Source organism: Rhinoraja longicauda, chromosome 29 (genome assembly GCF_053455715.1).
Source record: "Rhinoraja longicauda isolate Sanriku21f chromosome 29, sRhiLon1.1, whole genome shotgun sequence".
NCBI classification, from domain to species: Eukaryota; Metazoa; Chordata; class Chondrichthyes; order Rajiformes; family Arhynchobatidae; genus Rhinoraja; species Rhinoraja longicauda.
In genome coordinates, this window is record NC_135981.1 from 14,761,342 (window position 1) to 14,785,002 (window position 23,661).

General features: G+C 42.9%; 1 protein-coding gene across 1 annotated transcript; it reads left to right on the forward strand.

The window, feature by feature from the left end:
• The first annotated feature begins 401 nt into the window (after window positions 1-401).
• vps25 (vacuolar protein sorting 25 homolog) lies at window positions 402-23,661 on the forward strand. The gene is made up of 6 exons (XM_078424731.1): window positions 402-509; window positions 15,612-15,757; window positions 17,017-17,070; window positions 17,642-17,730; window positions 19,647-19,722; window positions 21,779-23,661. Exons 1-6 carry the CDS (start codon window positions 424-426, stop codon window positions 21,889-21,891), a joined length of 564 nt encoding a protein of 187 aa, XP_078280857.1. The 5' UTR covers window positions 402-423; the 3' UTR covers window positions 21,892-23,661.

The following is a 23,661-nucleotide window of genomic DNA, read 5'->3' on the forward strand; positions in this document are numbered from 1 at the left end:
AAAACATCGCAAGTTTGTAAGCTCCTCATCCATAGTCCCAAGCTGTGACTCGCCAAGAATTGACAGAATGCGACAAGGATAATTTTGTTTTAAAAAAGCATGACTATTCAAGACATTATAAACATAATGTTAGTTTATACATCTTGTCAGACATAATACTCTGAACAAAATCTGTAAGTGGATTGGCAAGTACTTTATTCCAGAAGTAAAATATACAATTAATTTTTAAAAATCAAAAATTGTGAATGCAGTAAGGCCAATATTAAAAATTATTGCATAAATGCAGCAGATCAAAAGTCCATGTGTTTGAATCAGCTGTGAGGGACATTCCCCGGTGTTGATTCCCCCTGCAACATGCTGGTGGGAGCGGGGTAGGAACCTTTGGGCGTGGGACCGTGTGAGAGGTGCGCGGGTGCAGGGGGGATGGGGAAGGCAGCAGCACCGTCGGCCGCCGCCGCCGCCATGAGCTTCGAGTGGCCCTGGCAGTACAACTTCCCGCCGTTCTACACGTGAGTGGTGGCGGTCCCCAAGGGGAAAGAGTGTGACCTCCACCTCCTCTCTGCCCCACCCCCCCCTTCCCTTCAACTCGCACCCTTCCCCTCCTTCTAACACCCCCATCTTTCCGCCTCTCCTCCCATCCCCCTTCTCTCTCCTTCCATCCCCTTCTCTCTCCTCCCATCCCCCTTCTCTCTCCTTCCATCCCCCTTCTCTCTCCTTCCATCCCCTTCTCTCTCCTCCCATCCCCCTTCTCTCTCCTTCCATCCCCCTTCTCTCTCCTTCCATTCCCCCTTCTCTCTCCCTCCATCCCCTTCTCTCTCCCTCCATCCCCTTCTCTCTCCTTCCATTCCCCCTTCTTTCTCCTTCCATCCCCTTCTTTCTCCTTCCATTCCCCCTTCTCTCTCCTTCCATCCCCTTCTCTCTCCTTCCATCCCCCTTCTCTCTCCTTCCATCCCCTTCTTTCTCCTTCCATTCCCCCTTCTTTCTCCTTCCATCCCCCTTCTTTCTCCTTCCATTCCCCCTTCTCTCTCCCTCCATCCCCTTCTCTCTCCCTCCATCCCCTTCTCTCTCCTTCCATCCCCTTCTCTCTCCTTCCATCCCCCTTCTCTCTCCTTCCATCCCCCTTCTCTCTCCTTCCATCCCCTTCTTTCTCCTTCCATTCCCCCTTCTCTCTCCTTCCATCCCCCTTCTCTCTCCCTCCATCCCCCTTCTCTCTCCTTCCATCCCCCTTCTCTCTCCTTCCATCCCCTTCTCTCTCCTTCCATCCCCCTTCTCTCTCCCTCCATCCCCCTTCTCTCTCCTTCCATCCCCCTTCTCTCTCCTTCCATCCCCTTCTCTCTCCTTCCATCCCCCTTCTCTCTCCCTCCATCCCCCTTCTCTCTCCTTCCATCCCCCTTCTCTCTCCTTCCATTCCCCCTTCTCTCTCCTTCCATTCCCCCTTCTCTCTCCTTCCATCCCCCTTCTCTCTCCTTCCATCCCCCCTTCTCTCTCCTTCCATCCCCTTCTCCCTCCATCCCCCTTCTCTCTCCTTCCATCCCCCCTTCTCTCTCCTTCCATCCCCTTCTCCCTCCATCCCCCTTCTCTCTCCTTCCATCCCCTTCTCTCTCCTTCCATTCCCCCTTCTCTCTCCTTCCATCCCCCTTCTCCCTCCCTGCCCCCCCCTCCCCCCCCCCCACCGGACTCCTCCCACCCTCCCCTCTCCTCCAACTCTCTATCCCCTCTCCCACCCACCTCCCGCAACTTACCCTTCCTCCTCACCCCTCGTCTCTCCTCCTTCCCCTCTCTCACCCCGCCTCCCTAGTTCCTCTCTTTCTCCCCCTATACCCACCCCCCCCAATCTATAGCCCCACCCCCTCAGTATCATATGATACTCAGTATCACTGTGTCCCTACACAAAGTTTCAACTCCTGTAACCAACTTGCCTCTATCTCTCCAAAATCCAACCCCCTCACGTTCCTCAAACCCAAACGAGAGGGGGTCAGCAGTTTCCTCCTTTGAAACATGGGCATTCCCAGATCCCTGGACCACAAATCCCACCCATCCAATGTCCTGAATCCGCAATCTGTAATGGAGAAAGTAATTTCTTTCCTATTACAGAAAACTACCGAACAAGCTGCCAGAGGAAGTAGTTGAGGCAGGTACAATAACAACATTTGAAGGACATTTGGATATGTTCATGGATAAGAATGGTTTAGAAGGATATGAGTCAAACATGGGTGAATGGGACTAGCTTAGATATGGCATCTTGGTCGGCATGGACAAGTTGAGACGAAGGGCCTGTCTGCTGTATGTTTCTACGACACTATTTAAAACCAAGAATGGTGATTTATTTCTGAGTTGGAAAATTGCAAGCTTTCAAGGGACAATTGTATTTTGTGTGTTCTGCATGCCAGTTGTCTGTCCAGATGAGGAAGAAGAACCCTCCAGGTGCTGCTGACGCACATTTTATGTTTGACGTACACTGCCACCATGATTAGTGATGTGTACCCCATGCTTTCCTCCACAGATGCATTCAGCATTCATCCATCCACAAACTTCCATTTTGATCTCCTTGGAAATTAAATCATATCAGACATTCAAACCAGTAGGAAGGAACTGCAGATGCTGGTTTACACCCTGGGGCAGGGGTGACCTGTACAAAAGGGACGGGTTGCACCTTAATTGGAAGGGGACTGACATTCTGGCAGGCAGTTTTGCTAGTGCTACACGAGTGGGTTTAAATTAGAAAATGGGGGGGGTGGAGTCAACAACGTGGATGCATATTCGTGCAGCTAACAGGAAAGAGAATGTAGGAAAAGTCACGTTTAAACTAACAGGACAGGTGGATGGGACCCAATGCAAGGAGACAGAGGGCCATAAAAGGAGGACAGAAGCAAAAGGTAGAAGGGAGACAAGAGAAACTAACCTGAAAGCATTGTGCCTTAATGCAAGGAGCATTCAAAATAAGGTGGATAAATTGAATGTGCAGTTAGTAGTTAATGGATATGATATAGTTAGAATTGCGGAGATATGGCTCCAGGGTGACCAAGGGAGGGAGCTAAACATGCAGGGATATTCGATATTCAGGAAGGATAGACAGAAAGGAAGAGGGGGTGGGGTGGCACTGCTGGTTAAAGAGGAGATTCATGCAACAGCAAGGAGAGACATTAGCTTGGATGCTGTAGAATTGGTATGGGTAGAACTGCGAAATAAGCAAGGGCATAAAACACTTGTTGGAGTGGTATACAGACCACCAAACAGCAGTAGGGAGGTTGGGAGATAGCATCAAGCAGGAAATTAGGGAGGCGTGTAGCAAAGGTACAGTTGTTATCACAGGTGACTTTAATCTACATATAAATTGGGCTAACCAAATTGGTAACAGTGCTGAGGAGAAGGATTTCCTGGAATATATACGGGATGGGTTTTAAACCAATATGTGGAGGAACCGACTAGAGGGCAGGCCATCCTAGACCGGGTATTGTGTAATGAGGAAGGATTAGTTAGCGATCTTATTGTGCAAGGCCCCTTGTGCTACAGTGACCATAATATGGTGGAATTCTGCATTAGGATGGAGAGTGACACGGTTAATTCAGAGTCCAGGGTCCTGAACTTGAATAAAGGAGACTTTGAAGGTATGAGATGGAAATTGGCTAGGATAGGCTGGCAAATTATACTTAAAGGGTTGACAGTGAAGATGCAATGGCGAAGATTTAAAGACCGCGTGGATGAACTCCAGAAATTGTTCCAATTGTGGCATAAAGAAAAACTGGGAAGGTGGCTCAACCGTGGCTGACGAGGGAAGTCACGGATAGTGTTAAAGCCAAGGAGGAGGCATATAAAATTGGCCAGAAGAAGTGGCAAACCAGAGGGCTGGGAGAAATTTAGAACTCTACAGAGGAGGACAAGGGGGTCAATTAGGAGGGGGGGGACAAAGAGCATGAAAGAAAGCTTGCGGGGAATATAAAAACTGACTAAAAGTTTCTATAGGTATGTAAAAAGGAAAATATTAGTGAAGACGAATGTAGGTCCCTTACAGTCAAAGACAGGTGAATTTATAATAGGAAACAAGGAAATGGCAGAACAGTTAAACGAGTACTTTGGTTCTGTCTTCACTAAGGAAGACACAAACAATCTCCCGGAAATACTAGGGGACCAAGGATCTAGTGGGAGGGAGGAACTGAAGGGAATCCACATTAGTCAGAAAATGGTGTTTCATAAACTGTTGGATCTGAAGGCAGATAAATCCCCAGGGCCTGATGGTCTGCATCCCAGGGTACTCAAGGAGGTGGCCCTAGAAATCGTGGATGCATTGGTGATCATTTTCCAATGTTCTCTCCACTCTGGATCAGTTCCTGTGGACTGGAGGGTAGCCAATGTAACTCCACGTTTTAAGAAAGGAGGGAGAGTGAAAATGGGGAATTATAGACCAGTTAGCCTTGCATCGGTAGTGGGGAAGATGCTGGAGTCGATTATGTTATAGCAACGCATTTGGGAAGCAGTGACGGGATCGGTCAAAGGGGAAATCATGCTTGACTAATCTATTGGAATTTTGTGAGGATGTAACAAGTAGAATGGATAAGGGAGATGCAGCGGATGTGGTGTATCTGGACTTTCAAAAAGCTTTTGACAAGGTCCCACCCAAGAGATTAGTGTGAAAAATTAGAGCACATGGTATTGGGGTGGGGGTGGGGGTAGGGTATTGACATGGATAGAGAACTGGTTGGCAGACAGGAAGCAAAGAGTGGGAATTAACGGGTCCTTTTCAGAATGGCAGGCAGTGACTAGTGGGGTGCCGCAAGGCTCGGTGCTGGGACCCCAGTTGTTTACAATATATATTAATGATTTAGACAAGGGAATTAAATGTAACATCTCTAAGTTTGTGGATGACACAAAGCTAGGTGGCAGTGTGAGCTGTGAGGAGGATGCTGTGAGGCTGCAGGGTGACTTGGATAGGTTGGGTGAGTGGGCAGAAGCCTGGCAGATGCAGTATAATGTGGATAAATGTGAGGTTATCCACTTTGGTAGCAAGAACGGGAAGGCAGATTAGTATCTGAATGGTGTAAGTTTAGGAGAAGGGGAGGTGCAACGAGACCTGGGTGTGCTTGTACATCAGTCACTGAAAGTAAGCATGCAGGTACAGCACGCAGTGAAGAAAGCCAATCGCATGTTGGCCTTCATTGCGTGAGGATTTGAGTTTAGGAGCAAGGAGGTCCTGCAGTTGTAAAGGGCCCTGGTGAGACCGCACCTGGAGTATGTGCAATTTTGGTCTCCTAATTTGAGGAAGGACATTGCTATTGAGGGAATGCAGTGTAGGTTCACCAGGTTAATTCCCGGGATGGCGGGACTACCGTATGATGAAAGAATGGGTCGACTGGGCTAGTATTCGCTGGAATTTAGAAGGATGAGAGGGGATCTTTTAGAAACATAAGAAATTCTTGGAGAATTGGACAGGGTAGATGCAGGAAAAATGTGCCCGATGTTGGGGGAGTCACAATTTAAGAAAAAGGGGTAGGCCATTTAGGGCTGAGATGAGGAAAAACCTTTTTCACCAAGAGAGTTGTGAATCTGTGGAATTCTCTGCCACGGAAGGCAATGAAGCCAATTCACTGGATGCTTTCAGGAGCGAGTTAGATTTAGCTCTTCGGGCTAAGGGAATCAAGGGATATGGGGAAAAGCCAGAACGGGGTACTGATTTTAGATGATCAGCCATGATCATATTGAATGGCGGTGCTGGCTCAAAGGGCTGAATGGCCTACTCCTGCACCTATTTTCTATGTTTCTCCACACTGAAGGTAGACACAAAATGCTGGAATAACTCAGCGGGACAGGTAGGAACTCTATGCTGCCTGTCCTGCTGAGTTACTCCAACATTTTGTGTCTATCTTCAGACATCAAAACCTTTGGGTGCTACTGAATTGGCTTTAAATAAGTTAAGGACATTCCTTCCAAGTGTCCAACCAAAGTCAGGTAGGTCAGTGATTGTGGGGTGGTACAGAGAGAGCCACTTGAAGTAGGGTTGGGTGGGAATGGATGATGTTCAGAACCTGTTTTCAAACGGATGATGGAGGAACTGAAGGAAATCCACATTAGGCAGGAAATGGTGTTGGGTAGACTGAAGGGACTGAAGGCTGATAAATCCCCAGGGCCTGATGGTCTGCATCCCAGAGTACTTAAGGAGGTGGCGCTAGAAATTGTGGACGCATTGGTGATCATTTTCCAATGTTCTATAGATTCAGGATCAGTTCCTGTGGATTGGAGAGTAGCTAATGTTGTCCCACTTTTTAAGAAAGGAGGGAGAGAGAAAACGGGAAATTATAGACCAGTTAGTCTGACATCAGTGGTGGGGAAGATGCTGGAGTCAATTATAAAAGACGAAATTGCGGAGCATTTGGATAGTAGTAACTGGATTGTTCCGAGTCAGCATGGATTTACGAAGGGGAAATCATGCTTGACTAATCTTCTGGAATTCTTTGAGGATGTAACTAGGAAAATTGACAGGGGAGAGCCGGTGGATGTGGTGTACCTTGACTTTCAGAAAGCCTTTGACAAGGTTCCACATAGGAGATTGGTGGGCAAAATTAGAGCACATGATATTGGAGGTAGGGTACTGACATGGATAGAAAATTGGTTGACAGACAGAAAGCAAAGAGTGGGGATAAATGGGTCCCTTTCAGAATGGCAGGCAGTAACTAGTGGGGTACCGCAAGGCTCGGTGCTGGGACCGCAGCTATTTACAATATACATTAATGACTTGGATGATGGGATTAAAAGTACCATTAGCAAATTTGCAGATGATACAAAGCTGGGTGGTAGTGTGAACTGTGAGGAAGATGAGGTTATGAGGTTGCAGGATGACTTGGACAGGTTGTGTGAGTGGGTGGATGCATGGCAGATGCAGTTTAATGTGGGATAAGTGTGAGGTTATCCGCTTTGGTGGTAAGAATAGGAAGGCAGAGTATTATCTGAATGGTGTCAAGTTAGGAACAGGGGACGTACAACGAGATCTGGGTGTCCTAGTGCATCAGTCACTGAAAGGAACAGCAGGCAGGTACAGCAGGCAGTGAAGAAAGCCAATGGAATGTTGGCCTTCATAACAAGAGGAGTTGAGTATAGGAGCAAAGAGGTCCTTCTGCAGTTGTACAGGGCCCTAGTGAGACTGCACTTGGAGTACTGTGTGCAGTTTTGATCTCCAAATTTGAGGAAGGATATTCTTGCTATTGAGGGCGTGCAACGTAGGTTTACTAGGTTAATTCCCGGAATGGCGGGACTGTCATATGTTGAAAGACTGGAGCGACTAGGCTTGTATACACTGGAATTTAGAAGGATGAGAGGAGATCTTATCGAAACGTATAAGATTATTAAGGGGTTGGACACGTTAGAGGCAGGAAACATGTTCCCAATGTTGGGGGAGTCCAGTACAAGGGGCCACAGTTTAAGAATAAGGGGTAGGCCATTTAGAACTGAGATGAGGAAGAACTTTTTCAGTCAGAAAGTTGTGAATCTGTGGAATTCTCTGCCTCAGAAGGCAGTGGAGGCAAATTCTCTGAATGCATTCAAGAGAGGGCTAGATAGAGCTCTTAAGGATAGCGGAGTCAGGGGGTATGGGGAGAAGGCAGGAACGGGGTACTGATTGAGAATGATCAGCCATGATCACATTGAATGGCGGTGCTGGCTCGAAGGGCCGAATGGCCTCCTCCTGCACCTATTGTCTATTGTCAAAGTGGTGATCGTCGGGCTATTTGATTAGTGAGATGGATCTTGTCTGATTTGTGGATTGAAAGTTGGAAATTGGGTGATTGGTGGGTTGATGAAGGTGGTGATTCATGTGATCATTTAACTGAGGAGCAGGTGCCTGAATTGAAAACCAATAAGTACATAACTTAATCGAGATCTCGCTTGAGTGGGGTTCCCAATGCCCAGGTGGACCTTGCATGGGGCGATCCCACTTGCAGGTGGAAACACAGGTGTGTTGGAAGCCTGCTTCTGACCTTGACATGCAAGCAGCAGGGACCATTGCGACGAGAATAAGGTCCGTAGATGTCACTGGGCATGCCCTTCATTAGTCAACGGAGGGACAAAATGTTAAACTTCACAGTGTACTTCTTACAGAAATTGGATCACATAGCAGTAGGAAAACATGGGTACTGGTTGAAAACAAGACACAAAGAGATGGTGTAACTCAGTGGGTCAGGCAGCATCTCTTCTGATGAAGGGTCCTGAACCGAAACATCACTTTTCCATGTTCTCCAGAGATACTGCTTGATCCATTGAGTTACTCCAGCACTTTGTGTCTTTTGTTGTGCAGTTCCACGTATCTCCTGAGTAGTGGTAATTTAGTTTCTAAGCGTGAATGTCAGAAAGAAACGATCACTCATGTTCTTTTGATCTGTGTGGAGGACACAAAGTGCTGGAGTAACTCAGCGGGTCAGGCAGCATCTCTGGAGAACGTGGTGATGTCTTGGGTTGGGACCCTTCTTCAGACTTCTTCTACAGTACCTTGTTTCTACATTGATCTGTATGGTGTTGCGCTTCTTGACTCTTGTAGCTATACTGAGATGAATGAAGAGTTACTCCATCATGTTTCTGACATTTTCCAGTCTGTGGATAGATTCTGACCTGAAAGGTCACCTATCCTTTTTCTCTAGAGATGCTGCCTGACCCGCTGAGTTACATCAGCATTGTGTGTCTATGTTCCTGTCCTGTCATAAGAACGTTTTTAGGGTGTCACACAGACTAGTTACATGATTGGTGCAGGTGAGATCCCTAGGTTGCTGATTGCAGAATTTCACTCATGGCAATGATGTTAAAAGTCATAGGATGAGTGGGGGTCAGGGAGAGGAGGTGCCTCGGACAGTGTTTAAAGTAATCAGTGGCCACGACTTTGTGTGAATATAATGTTACTTCTCACTTAATCAACCTGAATACTGTGAAGGTTTTCGATCCGGTAAGACCTGGATTGTCTTATTATCTGAGGAGCTGCAAATGAATTTGATAGAACATGATTTTCTTTCCTACATTTGTTCCATTGCTTTTTTTTTAACAAAATTTGTAATCTCTGGCACGGAACACCATTCAAAGGGATTTGTGAATGATTTGGGGGAAGAAAAACTAGCAAACAGGAATAGCAAGTAAGCTGGAAATCTAACAAAATGTTATTGCAATAAGAACTGAATACAAAAGCACGGAGATTAAGCTCCAGTTATAGGCAATGGTGAGATTATATAAGGAGTATTTTGTACTGCATTGCAGTTCTTTCAGGATGGGAATAAATATTTTGTAAGCAGTTCAGGGAAGGTTTAGCAGACTGATCAGAATACCTTAATGAACAGGCTTGTATTTGCTTTAGAAGAATGAAAATGGCTTAATTGAGTCTTGACAGGTGGATGTAGAGAGACGTTCTCTGTTTTACAGGAATCTACAATGGGGAAGGGGGTGCGGGGAGGAGTCACTATTTAAAAAGAAGAGGCAATTTTTTTCTGATAATTTGGCATTCTTTTCCTGAAAGGACAGTTGATGCAGTCTTTGAATATTATTAGGGCGAAGTTGGATAAATTATTGATGAGCAAGAAGGTGCAAGGTTACGGGGAATGAGTTGAGTTTACATTCAAATCTGCCACCAACGTATTAAAGTATAGATCAGGCTCAGGGGGCCAGATGATTTACTGTGACCCTGAATTAGCGGGTTGGTATTTTGAACAGGTTTCTCTCCACTCATCAATCACTCTGGCTGGGTTAGCAGATGGATGGAGATGTTGATTAATCAAATTGTATGTTTTTAAGAGGTTGCAGAAGCTTGTAAAGATGTCATAACCTTGGTTAAAGGCAGGATACATAAGCCCTTTAACAGAAGCTGACGTTAGTATTGGAAATCATTAATCCTACATTGAACAGTTTGGCACGTACAGCACAGAGGTGGGCACACTGATATTTATGAAACAAAAAAACCTTAATTTTTTCCTTGCATAACTTTCTCCTTGCAGACATTGAGTTGAGTTGAGTTGACTTGCAGCATTGAGTTGAGTGTATAGGTCATCAGCTTCACTTGCTGGCAATCCATTATTGCAATGTGTTAAGAAAGCAGTATTTCTGCCCTCGACTTGCCATTCACTATCCTGAACTGTATGCACTTGCCTTTTCTCCATGGTACACCAGATAAGAGAACATCAAGCCAAAACAACGCCATCTCATTGACTATCCTTCATTCTGGAAGGGCCTCTAAGCTGTACCTTACGTGTCACATTGTTCTTTGTTGTACTTCTCACTGAAATCAAACCTCATTACCTTCTGTGGTTTTTAACTCTCACCTTTGAGTCTGAGATTTGTGGATTCCAGGACAACTCAAGACCTTAAGCCCAAAGGTCTGAGCTGACACCCCAAACCCACTCTCTCAAGTGTAGTTATAGGTAGTTTCCTGGTTAGTATTTATCCCTCAATCAATTAGATAATAAGAATTATCAAATCATGATCTATTGACTTTTGGAAGATGTCAAAACTGCAGGCCATGCTTCTTGCATGACAAGTGATTACAATTGAAAAGGCACTTACTGGGTGTGGGGCTGTTGCCATCATACTACGGTTGTGAAAGGTACTATATGAATACAAGCCTGAAACTGATTGCTGGATTAAGTATAGTTGCCCGTCAATAACATTTCTTGGAGCTGGAGAGCAAATAATGATTGATCCTGCTGTCAGCTTCTCAAGTTTTGCCATGGAGGAGCTTGTGTAGGAAGGAACTGCAGATAGACACAGGCAGCATCTATGGAGAGAAGGAATGGGTGACGTTTCGGGTCGAGACCCTCAAGGAACTGCAGATGCTGGTTTATACCGAAGACAGACTCAAAATGCTGGATTAACTCAACAGGTCAGACAGCGTCTCTGGAGAGAAGGAATGGGTGACATTTCGGGTCGAGACCCTTCTTCAGACTGAGAGTCAGGGGAGAGGGAAACGAGAGGGAAGGGTACAAAGATTTGAAAAGGACGGTTCAAAGCAGACTTGTACGATGGTTAAAGGAGTTTGTGTTCATTTAGAGCATTTATATTGCATGAAAGTATCCCAAGGTGCCACACAGAGGTTAAAAAACAATGACACACCTAGGCAAAATTGGGTCAAATTAATAAAATTGTGGTCAATGTGACGTTTTGAGAAGTATGTCAGAAGAGGAAAGAGAGTGAGACAAAAGGATTTGGTAAGAGAATTCAGAACTTAGAGCTGACCCAGCTGAAGGTATGACCGCCATGCGTGAAGCCAATATAATGTTTTTAAAAGAAGTCTTAATGTTTTTTTTGTGTGAGGGAAAGGGTAATTCTAACCTGGAGACAATGCAAGGGGCAATCAGAGGATGCGACAGCACATATAGTTGTACTTGTCATCAAACCCGATGATGCACCCTACCAGCAACCTGGAAGAGTTTGTGTTTCTCTAGGGTATTTGTCTTGTAGGATAGTATCCTAAGGTATCTTTGTAGAAGTTAAAAAAAGACACAACTGGGAGAAATTTGGAGAAATACCTGATATTTGTAGGACATGGGGTTGACAATGTCAATGGGACATCGACTCGCCTCCTGACTCCACAAAGCCCCACATCATCTTTCCCTAATAGTCATTCAACACGATAAACAATTAAGCCTCAAAAAGAGTGCATGATTCTTAGTAGGAATTGGCTAAATTCAGCCAAAGCAGCTGTAGTGTGACTTGATGACCTTCGGATTGGTTGGTTAAAGAGGAGAAAATCCGTTCTTTCCATCTAATATCCATGCTGCTTATAAGACTATGAGCACAGAATCAGGCATTTATGCAGACAAATGGCCTGCCATTGTAGTTTAACCTCTCACTTAGAACTGTCCTACAGAAAAAAAATAAAACCACAAAGGCAGCAGGGTAGAGTGATAGAAACTTTTTCACTGGTCTGTGCTTTCCCTTTGTATTTTCCTCCATCTTTTAAATAAGAAATGAGGCAAAACGAAAGACGTACGGAGAACTCTGCAGACACCCATCAATAATGCATTGTACCAGGCAGCTCGTGTTTGGTTAACCACACTGAGACTTGGCAAGTCTCTTCGAACGGGACAGGATGGGAGCTGTGGGGAGCGATGTGAATAACAAAGTCCCACCTGCTGTTTGTCTCTCGGTTATTGGGAAATAAAACTTTATGGCTTAACCAAAAAGACTAAAAGAAACAAAAATCCAAAGGTTAACCACAAACGTCAATGGATGTTAATTTTGCCATTTGCTGTCATCAGTAATGACGGCTGCTTAGGGTAGGGCTACTAAATATAGCTCAATTACAACAAAAAATACATCCCCTGTGTGGATATTGCACATAATTTCACCAATACTGTCAAAAATTAGCAGAAAATGTCACCACATTGTCCGATTCATTAAAGCTGATGCAGCATTCGAGTCAAAGTAATGCCGAGCCAGGCATTTTTTCAATAACCGAGAGGTTTTACAATAATATCTTTTAAATTATATTTTTGATCTTTTTTGTGAATTTATTTGTAAACAGTCTCTTGGTGACAACGTAAATGGTGAGATTAATGCACCTCCAGGTCACCCTGCCATAGGATGGATGTTGTTAAGCTGGAGAGGGTGCAGAGAAAATTTCTGAGTGTGTTGCCAGGACTTGAGGGTCTGAGCTATAGGGAGCAGTTGAGCAAGCTAGGACTTTATGGCTTGGAGCGCAGAAGGATGAGGGGTGATTGTATAGAGGTGTAGAGATCATGAAGAAAAATGGATAAGGTAGATGCACAGAGTTTTTGACCCAGAAGAGCGGAATCAAGAATCAGAGGACACAGGTTTAAGGTGAGAGGATAGATTTAATAGGAACCTGAGAGGCAACCTCCACACAGGGTGGTGGGTATATGGAACAAGCTGCCAGAGGGGGTAGTTGAGGCTGGTACAAAGACATTTGGACAGATAAATGGATACAAAAGATTTAGAGGAATAAGGGCCAAATGCGGGCATGTGGGACTAGTGTAGATGGGGCATTTTGGTCGGCATGGGCAAGTTGGGCTGTAGGGCCTGTTTCAGTGTGTTTATCAGGGTGCTTGCTGCAAGGAACAGATCAATGGTGTTGACACTCCTTCACAGTGATCCAGACTAGTGAGAGGCAGGGTCTTGCAAAAACGATTGCATCAATTCATCCACAAGATTGTAATTACATTTTACCTACTATGTCCAAATAAAAAATACCATTAAAAGAGTTGTTCAGTCTTTTTCCCTTGAATCAATTCTCCGAGGCAAGATTATTTGATGAGGTAGGAAAGGTACTGGGATTCAAACAATTAATTCTGATGTAAAGGATTATGCGGGTAAATTGGATTTAATTACACATTGTATGCACAAGGACAGGGCCCATGAAGCTATCACTAGGATGAATCGAGAATAAAATTTCAGTTGTCAGACTGCGTGAAGAGGTGCAGGCATGTGAATGCAGAGTAGGTCCTCTAGTAACCAATATCCAGAAAGCACAGAAGCAAAGATTCTATGGGCAAATCATAGTAAGGGCTTCTGTGTGGAAAATAACTGAGGAACAATACAAAGATTCTCATAAAGCACAGAAATAGGCCATTATGGCCATACAGTGAGTTCATGCCGACGATCAACCCTGCATTTGGTCTGAGCCTTCTGTGCCTTGATGTTCAAACACTTGTCTACTTAAATGTTGTGAGTGTGCCTGCTTACAGCATCCTTTCAGGCAAACTTCAACAATCTATGGATGTAAACATTTTTTCAAGTTCCCTCTAAACCTTGCACCTTCATCTTAAACCTCTATCCTCTAATTTTAGATACTTCCATTGTAAAACAAAAGTTTTCAATTATCCAGGTTCTCTGAGCCCCTTTTAATGGCATGTATTATATCATGTCCCCTCTCAGCCTTCTCCGTTCCAAGCAAAACAAATCCTGCCCATCCAGCCTTTTCTTGCCACTGACGTGCTCCATGCAAAGTCCTAGTGATTCTCCTCTTCATCCACTCAATGCAGTCGTGTCCTTCCTAAAGTGTGGCAACCAGAGTAGTGACTAGTATGCCGGTCATGGCCTACCCAATGTTTTATAAAGTATACCATAACCACCCTGCTCTTGCATTCTTTGCTCTGGTTGTTGAAGGCCAGCACCCTATTTGCCTTAAATACCAGGGATCCGGGTACTTGTACACCAAGGTTCCTCAATACTTCCTATGGCCCTACCTTTTAATGGGTATGGCCTCCCAAAGTACCTCACCTCATACTTCATCAGGTTACAGACTTCCAATCACAGGAAGAAACCTCTCAACACAGTCTGCATCCTATGCTTAAATCAATACTGGATGTAATTTGCAAACTTGCCCTGAATCTCATAGGCTATAGTGGGATCAGTGTTCTATGTAGAATTTTGTCATCTGAAGCCCATTTAGGTTACATCAACCACACAACCCTTATCAATACATTTTGTCAAGTAGGTCAGACATGATCTCTTTCTAACACTATTTTATTACTGAGAACCTGTGATGAAGAGAGTAGAGAGCTTGTGCAGACATTAGCCTGGTTATCTATTTGACCCTGTGCATTCATCCAATACTTGTTTGTTAAATGCATGTGTATCACTAACATCATTCTGGCCTTTCAAAATAAGCTTCTATAGGTACAACATACCTAATAAACTCATAACTAATTTTATTGAAGCTACGGAAATCCTGATGAGCTAACTAACATTAATTTAATAAGCAGTGCAGTTATTGACTGAACAGTGTGTTGATGAATAAAGACTATTAATCTGATAACTATCCGTCTCAACATAAACCTGGGTTAAATTTAAGGGATAAGGATTAACCTGAATCGTACCCACTTATGCACATGTTTCAGCATTGCAATCACACCAATATTGATTAATTCTTACACTGAGAAGTCAACCTGTATGAGAATTTGCAATTATTTTATCACATTGACAAAGTGTCAAAGAGAGCTTCAAGCAAGTGTTTTGGTTCTATGATACATGTATCGTTAAGAAGCCGTAAAATGCCTGGTTTTCAAATGACGTATCAAGCAAAAACATTTTCCCACCCATACAAAACTAAATGTTACCCATACTAAACGTTATTCCCTTTATCATGTATCTTTACACGATACGGTACAATAGAACTTTATTTATCGCAGTAGGGAAATTAATTTGCCAGCAGTAATAAAAAACACAAAATACATGCAACATGAAAATAAAGTGCCGAGTGGTAAGGCTTTGGGGGTGTGCAAAGATTGAGGAGGTGGGGGGAGGGTCAGTCTCAGTCTCAGTCTACCCCACGACAGAAGGGGGAGGGGTTGTAAAGTTTGATAGCCACATGGGAAGAAGGTTCTGTCCTGCATCTTGGTGGAACTAGTCTGTTGTTGAAGGTACTCCTCAGGTTGACCAGTGTGTTCATGAAGGAGGTGAGCTATATTGTCCAGGATGCTCCGCAGTTTGAGGAGAATCCTCCCCTCCAAGACCACCTCCCAAGAATCCAACTCCGTCCTCAGGACAGAGCCAGCCTTCCTGTGGATGGCTTAATTGTAATCGTGTATAGTCTTTCCGCTGACTGATTAGCATACAACAAAAGCTTTTCACTGTACCTTGACACACATGACAAGCTAAACTAAAATACGTTGTACTTTTTTCTTTATTACCAGGCTACAGCCAAATGTAAACACCCAGCGCAGGCAGCTGGCAGCATGGTGTTCACTGGTGCTCTCCTATCTACGCTATCACAAGCTTTATACCATCGATGTATTGGAGGCCCAGGACAGCCCACTGTTCAACAATAAGAAGATTCAAAGTATCCTTTTGCCTGAGTTTGTAAATCTGCATTATTGCATTTCACCTGCAATCAACATTAAATGTTTGGAATTTTATAATATTGCAGAAACTTACTTGGTCACCACATTGTGATATCTTTCTGAAAAAACTATGCATCATCCGTAGACACAAGAAATTGCAGGTGCTAGTTTACAAAAAAGACATACAGCGCTGGAGTACTCAGCAAAACCAGTCGTAGATTAGGCGATCGTTTCGCCAAACATTTGCATTCGGCCCTCCTAGGTAGGCCTGCTGGATCTCCCAGTTGCCAGCCATTTTAATTTTTCCTATTCCCATACTGATCTTTATTTCTTGGACCTCCTCCATTGCCGGAGTGCGGCCAAATGCAACCTGCAGAAACGATACCTCATATTCCTGGGAAGCAAACCCAACAGTATGAGATTGAATTCTCCAATTTAGATTACAATACAACCCCCACCCTCACATTTTACACTTCTTCCCTGTACCCAACCCAGATATCTCCCACTAGTCCACCGTCACACCCCCTTTCTCTCTGTCCCTTTCCATCTTTATCCCTTGCTTTGGCTTCACATTTCACTTCACGCCTTGCATCACAGCCTTTTGTCTTCTTTTCATCTCTGGCCTTGTCAACCCATCTGAGAATCAAAACCCCCCTGACCTATATCCATCTATCACTTATCAGAGTTTGTCTCGCCCCAGCTTTCTCATCCCCCCTCCCCCCCTACTACAATTGGTTTGAAGAAGAGCCCCCTACCTGAATCATTGCCTATCCTTGCCTTGCAGAGATGCTGTCTGACCTGCTGTGGTACTTTGTGTCTTGTTATGCAGCCTTGGCTCAGTCAGTCGCACCTTTTCTTCTGAGTCAGAAGGTTGTGGATCCAAATTCCCTTCTAGTGGCTCAAGCACAAAAATCTATACTAACTCTGTGTTGTGGTACTGCTACACTCTGGAGATGCTGTCCAAAAAAGGCCTATGGAAATGAGGGCATTGATTTGTTGTGCATAGGATGTAAAAGGTCCCATTGACTCTTTTAAGGAAGAGTTGCAATATTAACCCTGGTGAAGTAGCCCATGGTCATCCTTTAATCAGTACATCTGGTCATTGTTCCCTTCTACATTTCTCTGGTTGCCATACTTTCCATATTCTAAGACTGATCACACTTCAAAAGGACTTCATTGTTTAACAAATGCCTTAGTAGATGGGGTGTAGTCAAGAAGAATTGCAAAGCAAAGCATTTTCCCTAACTTCGATTGAAAGGAAAGTTTCCCATAGAAGCTATTCAAGTTGTGTTAGAAGAACTCCGGAAGAAAGGTTAGTAGACAACATCTCAGTCTTCACAGAAATTCAGACTATATTTTCTCCAAAACATTTAAAGAGAGCCAGATTAAATGTTTCTTTTTGCATTATTTTGCAATCTTTATGTATAAATTTCCTACTTAGTTGCCTACTGGCCTTCTTACTGGTTTAGGAGGTATACCGATCACGTGTTGCGTTACTGGATCATACAAGTAAAGGCTTATATAATGACAGCTGATCTCGGTAAAGATGGAAATAAGATATCACAATCTCAGTGCCGTGGGGCAGAATCCCCCTGACCTGAGTTTTTTTCCTAGCATTTTCTATTTCTCTTGCAGATATCCAACGTCTGCAGTTATTTTAAATTTTCAGATTCCTCTTGGGTTGTTTTGGTTAAGTAAGCGTTCATGACAAAATAGTCTGATGCTGAATGTTCAAACTTCCATTTGATGAGTGATAGATGGATGAAAGACCAGGACACTTTGTGTACATGCTTGTGTTTTTCCTGCTTAGATACTGAATTTGTCGTTAGGGAATATGTGGGTTGAAGTTTTAGGAATTTATCTCCATTTGTTTTGACTTTTAGGAAACTTAGAATGGATTGATAAAAATAAAACTCGCTGCCTCATAATGTGGAGGAGACCAGAAGAGTGGGGCAAACTGGTGTATCAGTGGGTAAGAGGGAGCTTTGCTATCTACTTTCCACGAATGCCCTTGTAACAATTTCCAGTCAGTGCAGTAAAAATCTTGGTAAACTTCTGGAGGGTTGTAAAATTAATTCATCACATTGACCTTTTGTTTTAATTGCATCTTTTATTTTGGCAGCCTGGTAAGGTTAGGTCTTTCCCAGGCAGCAATCTCTAAGAATAAAGACAAGCTCAACAGATTTTCCTTTTTGTTCTTGAGGCTGTATTGGAAAACAAACACGGAACAAACGCGGCACGGTAGCGCAGCGGTAGAGTTGCTGCTTTACAGCGAATGCAGCGCCGGAGACTCAGGTTCGATCCTGACTACGGGTGCTGCACTGTAAGGAGTTTGTACGTTCTTCCCGTGACCTGCGTGGGTTTTCTCCGAGATCTTCGGTTTCCTCCCACACTCCAAAGACGTACAGGTTTGTAGGTTAATTGGCTGGGTAAATGTAAAAATTGTCCCTAGTGGGTGTAGGATAGTGTTAATGTACGGGGATCGCTGGGCGGCACGGACTTGGAGGGCCGAAAAGGCCTGTTTCCGGCTGTATATATATGATATGATAATAGTAATACAAATTTTGTACCTTAAAAAGCAATTGGTATATCAAAAATTGTGGTTTGTACTAATTTCAAAGATCTTGGAAGCGGCTTATTTCTTCATCTTTCAGTTGGATAAGTGTGAATGATGCAATTAAAGAGTCCATGATTTAGGACATAAGAGCCTAACTGTAATTAGATCACCTGTAAACTGATCACTGAACAGTGGTCAAATTGCCTTTACTGCACACTTGGTAAAGAGGTTACAAAGATGGATGTTCAATAGAAGTGCCATTGTGGTGCAGTGAGATAGAGATTTATTCTATCTTCAGTTGACGTCTGATTCCAGTGCATTCTTGTTTATAAAAACACATTGCAAAATTTGAGGAGGGACAAAAAGTATATATTTTTTAAGTCAAGCAAAAACAAAAGCTACTGGAGGAATTTAGCGGATCAGGCAGCATTTGTGGAGGGAAATGGTCAGAAGACTTTTCAGTTTGGGAGCCTTCTTCAAACTAAAACGTCGTCTGTCCATTTCCCTCCGCAGATGCTGCCTGACCCACTGAGTTCTTTCAACAGTTCATTTTCTGCTAAAATTACTTCAGAATTTTAATACTTACCAAAACTCTGACACGAGAATTATTTTGTATAGTTGAAAACAATTGAACTTTGCAGTTTTTGATAATTCAATTAAAAGAGCAATATATCTTGATTCAGGTGGGCGTTAGGATTTAGCTATTATTATGGCATTTATGCAGTGTCCTGTCCAAAATATCTAACATCACTTAGACTTTGCATGGTCCAGTATTACTTCATTGAAGTGAACCATTGTCCTATGAGAATGGAAGAAGTTTGGCCCCTTGTAGATGTTCCAAAATTCAATGAAATCCCACTGATTCTGTTAAAGGAAGCAGGGGATGCACGGCACAATTTTGCAATCTGCAATTAGAAGAACTTTTCATATAGAACATATGAACAATGGAACAGAACAGTACAGCACAGAAACGGGCCCTTCGGCCCACAATGTTTGTGCTAAACATGATCCCTCCATTTCCTAGAATTAGGATATTTGTCTTTCACGGGTCACTGATGTCACCTGAAGCTGATGATGTGACTAAATGTTTGTGCTGCTTTACCAAACATATACTCATTGATAACTGGATGATAATGAGTATTAATATATTTTGTTAAGGTGCTGACTTCATCAGTCTTTCATTTACCTTGACATTTCATGGAAGTCCAACAGTAATGGGGTTATAAAGTTAGAATTAATTATCTGAATTTGCTGTGACTAAATTGGTGCTTTGCACCATTCATTTAGAAGTTTCCTATATTGTGCGTCAGTGTCTGATTGATATCTTGCAGGTTTCAAAGAGTGGCTTGACAAACTCCGTATTTACATTTTATGAACTCTCCAATGGCGATGACACTGAAGGTGAAGGTAAGGCAGATTTGTACCTACCTCCTATAAAATTGGCAACAGAAACAAGAGACTTATTGTCATGTTCATTTGTTTATTCTTATTTTTAATCTCTGTTTATACACTTGTACATTCATGTAGTTTCAGTGTTAAACGTTATCACTTTACTGGGAAGGCCTTTACAGAGATAACAAGGAATTAGTTATGTGTGACTGACAAACTGGTTTGATAAGACAATCTTGGAAACACCTAACTTCCTATTATGCTGGTCAAAGAACCAGCTCCTTCTGAATATAGAATTCAGATTTTACTCGCACACTTGCATACTCGCGCACTCATTCACACACTCACTCTATATACATGCACACACATACATACATACATACATACATACTATTATGTTCAACTCTTAACCCATGCCTTAATTCCTAACCCCTGGTACAATGAAATCGAAAGATTGCTTCTTGCCATTCTTCAATCAGTACCTAATTTAGTGCCATCTAAAATATGCAGTGCAAGAGGAGACTTTGGCCCATTATATCTGTGCCAACATTGACTAGAGTTGGCTAGTCCTTCATTTTTCTCCCTAACCTTGTATCTTTCTCCACACAATTCTCTATTGTGCTTTGTAAATGACGTTGGTTTGCATAACGTGGTTGAACTTTGCATATCCTGTCAACCCATTCTGTGAGGAAGCTTTTTGTACCGTACCCAACACCTCCACTTCCTTATCAATTCATCTAGCTGAGTGAACTTTCACCAGTACATCTCAAAAACAATCCACCAGCATGCGATCAGCTTTCTCTATCCATTAAAGTTAATGTTTGAGTCTATTGTACTGCAAAATAGAATTAGGTTTTGTTAAGCAAAATGTACGATAGTTTTCAGATCATGGTGATGAATGGAATCTGATGGAGATAAAGAATAAACACAACAGCTTATTTAGTGACTGAGATTGGTTAATTATTCTATGTATGCTCTGAAGAGTGCCACAATGATGGGCAGTACGATGAGGAAAAGTCTCCCACCATTTTCCATCAAATATCGAAGATTTGATCCACTTTCCATGGAATTCCTGTTGCATTGTCTTCCCGATGTATGCTCAGAACAGCCGTTAAATTCCCATAGGATTGTATTATTCAGGCATGTGAATTTTTCGCGGATTTCCGCATTTTTAAAATCCATTTTCCGCGCTTTTTGCATGGTTTCCGCGTTTTTACTTTTTGCCAAATAAACGGAAAAATCGGATCGAAAAAAAAGAAAGAAAAATAAACAATGTATAGACTTGTAATGAACACTGGGTTCCGCTAGAGGTCGCTAGGGGTTCCGCGAGAAATCCCCCCACGCCCTGGAAGTCTGCCCAAAAATGTGGCACCTAGGCTGGGCAAGGCAGCCAATCTCGACCTCATCAGGACTTCCATGGCCAATTTATCAATTTGGTCGCTAGGGGTTCCGTGAGAAATCCCCCGCACCTGGAAGTCTACCCGAAAATGTGGCACCTAGGCTGGGCAAGGCAGCCAATCTCGACCTCATCGGGACTTCCACGGGTTGAATTTGCAACCTGCGGCCGGGGCTCTGGAACTCCAGCCCAGCTGGAGCCAGCACATCTATCCCCATAGCCGACTTCCTTGGCCTGCTGGATAAATCAGCAAAGCTCTGGAACCAAGAGTGCCAGAAAATCAGTGGTGGAACTGTAATGAGTAAATATTAAATTTAAGTGCAAGATTATATAACTAAATTAATTAAGACAGGGTTAAAATATAAAACACAGCAGAAAAGCCAATTACCACCTTTTTCGGCTGATTATCAATTAATGTGTGAATTTACTTCAAAATGTTATTAGTGTACAGTAAGATATTCACATTATTTTGTAATGTCTGTTTTTACATTGAAATGCACTAAAAGAGGCTTGAAACTGGTAATTTTGTGTTTAATTTGTTGACCCCCATTGTACGCCTCGCCTCGTGCAAGCGCTCAGATCGTTTCCTCTTTTTTTTTTTACCTTACTCACATGCCTGATTATTTGCAAAGCAATGGTGTGGTGCTGAAAGCAGTGACTGTGTTCTGTCCTTACTAGAGTTCCATGGTTTGGAAGAATGGCTTCTACTGCGGGCACTGCAGACTCTACAGTCTGACCGAAAGGCAGAGATTATCACCCTTGCTGACAGTAAAGGGGTCAAGTTCTTCTGATGCCATCCACGCTGGCCTGAGCAGCTGCTGGAGACTCGTACGAAAATCAAAAGCATTATTAATGAAAATGAATTCAAGTCCCTGAAGGAAAGTATTCTGAACTTCAGATCTCCAGCTATCACTGTTACACTATTGACTTGATTGTAACGCACAGTCTGGCTGCCTGCAACTGCAGTCTCCTTCTTATTCTTCATCTCAGCTTAAAGCAATTATTGCTTCGAGTACTGAATATAACATTACCAATTGTTTGTGCTGTTACTCTGTATTGCAGAGAGAGAAAGACTCAAAAGGCAGAAGGTTTGCACATAGCCAGCCGGTACAGGCTCAAAGTGGTTAGAAAAGAGTCTACAGCATATTGCATATCCACAATAATGTTATTTACTTCCTTTTAATTATGATTCTGTTGGCTTACAAATTAAATTGATAACATGTGGGGAGAGGACGCTCTTGGGTTAACTCCAAAATGCCTGTCAGCATGTTCAGAGATTAGTTTGACAATTTCTCCATCAGTCCTCAGATCTTTCTTCTGAATGCATTGTTCTTATTTTCTACAGGTGTCTTAAAGCTTTAGACAGTAGAGAACCCTGCTGCCAATACTGGGAATTCTATTTGCTGTTGTGACATTAAAGAGTTCATTAGTCAGAATAAAGGGCAAACATTCTATGAATGTGAAATATCAACACCTCTGGCAAGGGAACACAAACCTCGTGAAAATACTCAGTGTAAAGTTAAAATTGATAGTGCTAGGATTTTTAGTTTCCATCTTGGGTCCAGTTCCTACTCAAATTCAATAGAGCTAGAATTTTTCAGGTCGCTAGAATACTACAAATATCAAAATAGATTATGACTATTGTCGAAGATAGACACAAAAAGCTGGAGTAACTCAGTGGGTCAGGCAGCATCTCTGGAGAAAAGATTGAGATCCTTCTTCAGACCATTGTCCTCGGAAATCAATTTGAATTCTCAGCTATTTTATGACAAGGCGCACTGTGATAGCTGTTTCTAATATCAGAGTTGCCGCACCATCTTTTAGAATCAATAAACTTTAATCTTTGTTTTCATTTAAAATCAGAACTGAGATAATTACTGAGTACCAGTTGATCTTTTCCTTATCCTGCTGTCAGTTAAAGTTACAGTAAAAATATTTTGCATTTGTTTGTACTTTTAGTAGGTCAGACAGAGTTTCACCTCTTATGGTTGGGGAGATTGGTTTATTTGGTCTTGGAATATAGATCTGGCTGACGAGGCCAGCATTCATTGCCCTTGTGAAGTTGCTGGTGAGTTACCTTTCTGAATCTTTGGAGTCCTTGTGAGTAAAAGCCCTGATACGTTGCTGTTGTCGATGGAGTTTCAGGATTTTGACCCCGTGGCGAAGAGGAATGGAGATACATTTGCAAGTGAGGGTGGAGGGTGCCCACGGGTTGAGCTCACAGGTGGTGATATCTTTCTGGGTGACAGTAGTCCAGGCTTGGGAAGGTGCTGTCAGTGAAACTTTAGATTTTATTTCATTGAAAGCTTTTTGACATGATGACAAAGAGTTAGAAATATGTAATAATTAGAGCTCAATAGAAAGTATATATCAGTTTGTTATAGTTCGCAGAAAAGAATCAGCAATTCTGAATAATTCAAAATGTTTAAAAAATATTGGAATTTTGTTTCAAGTACTTTTTTTCCTGTAAACTCCTTCTACCTGGTATGGACTTTGTTATATTGCACTTCGGGTTTCATTATTTTAAAGATATTTTGAAATAAAACCATTTGTTCCTCTAA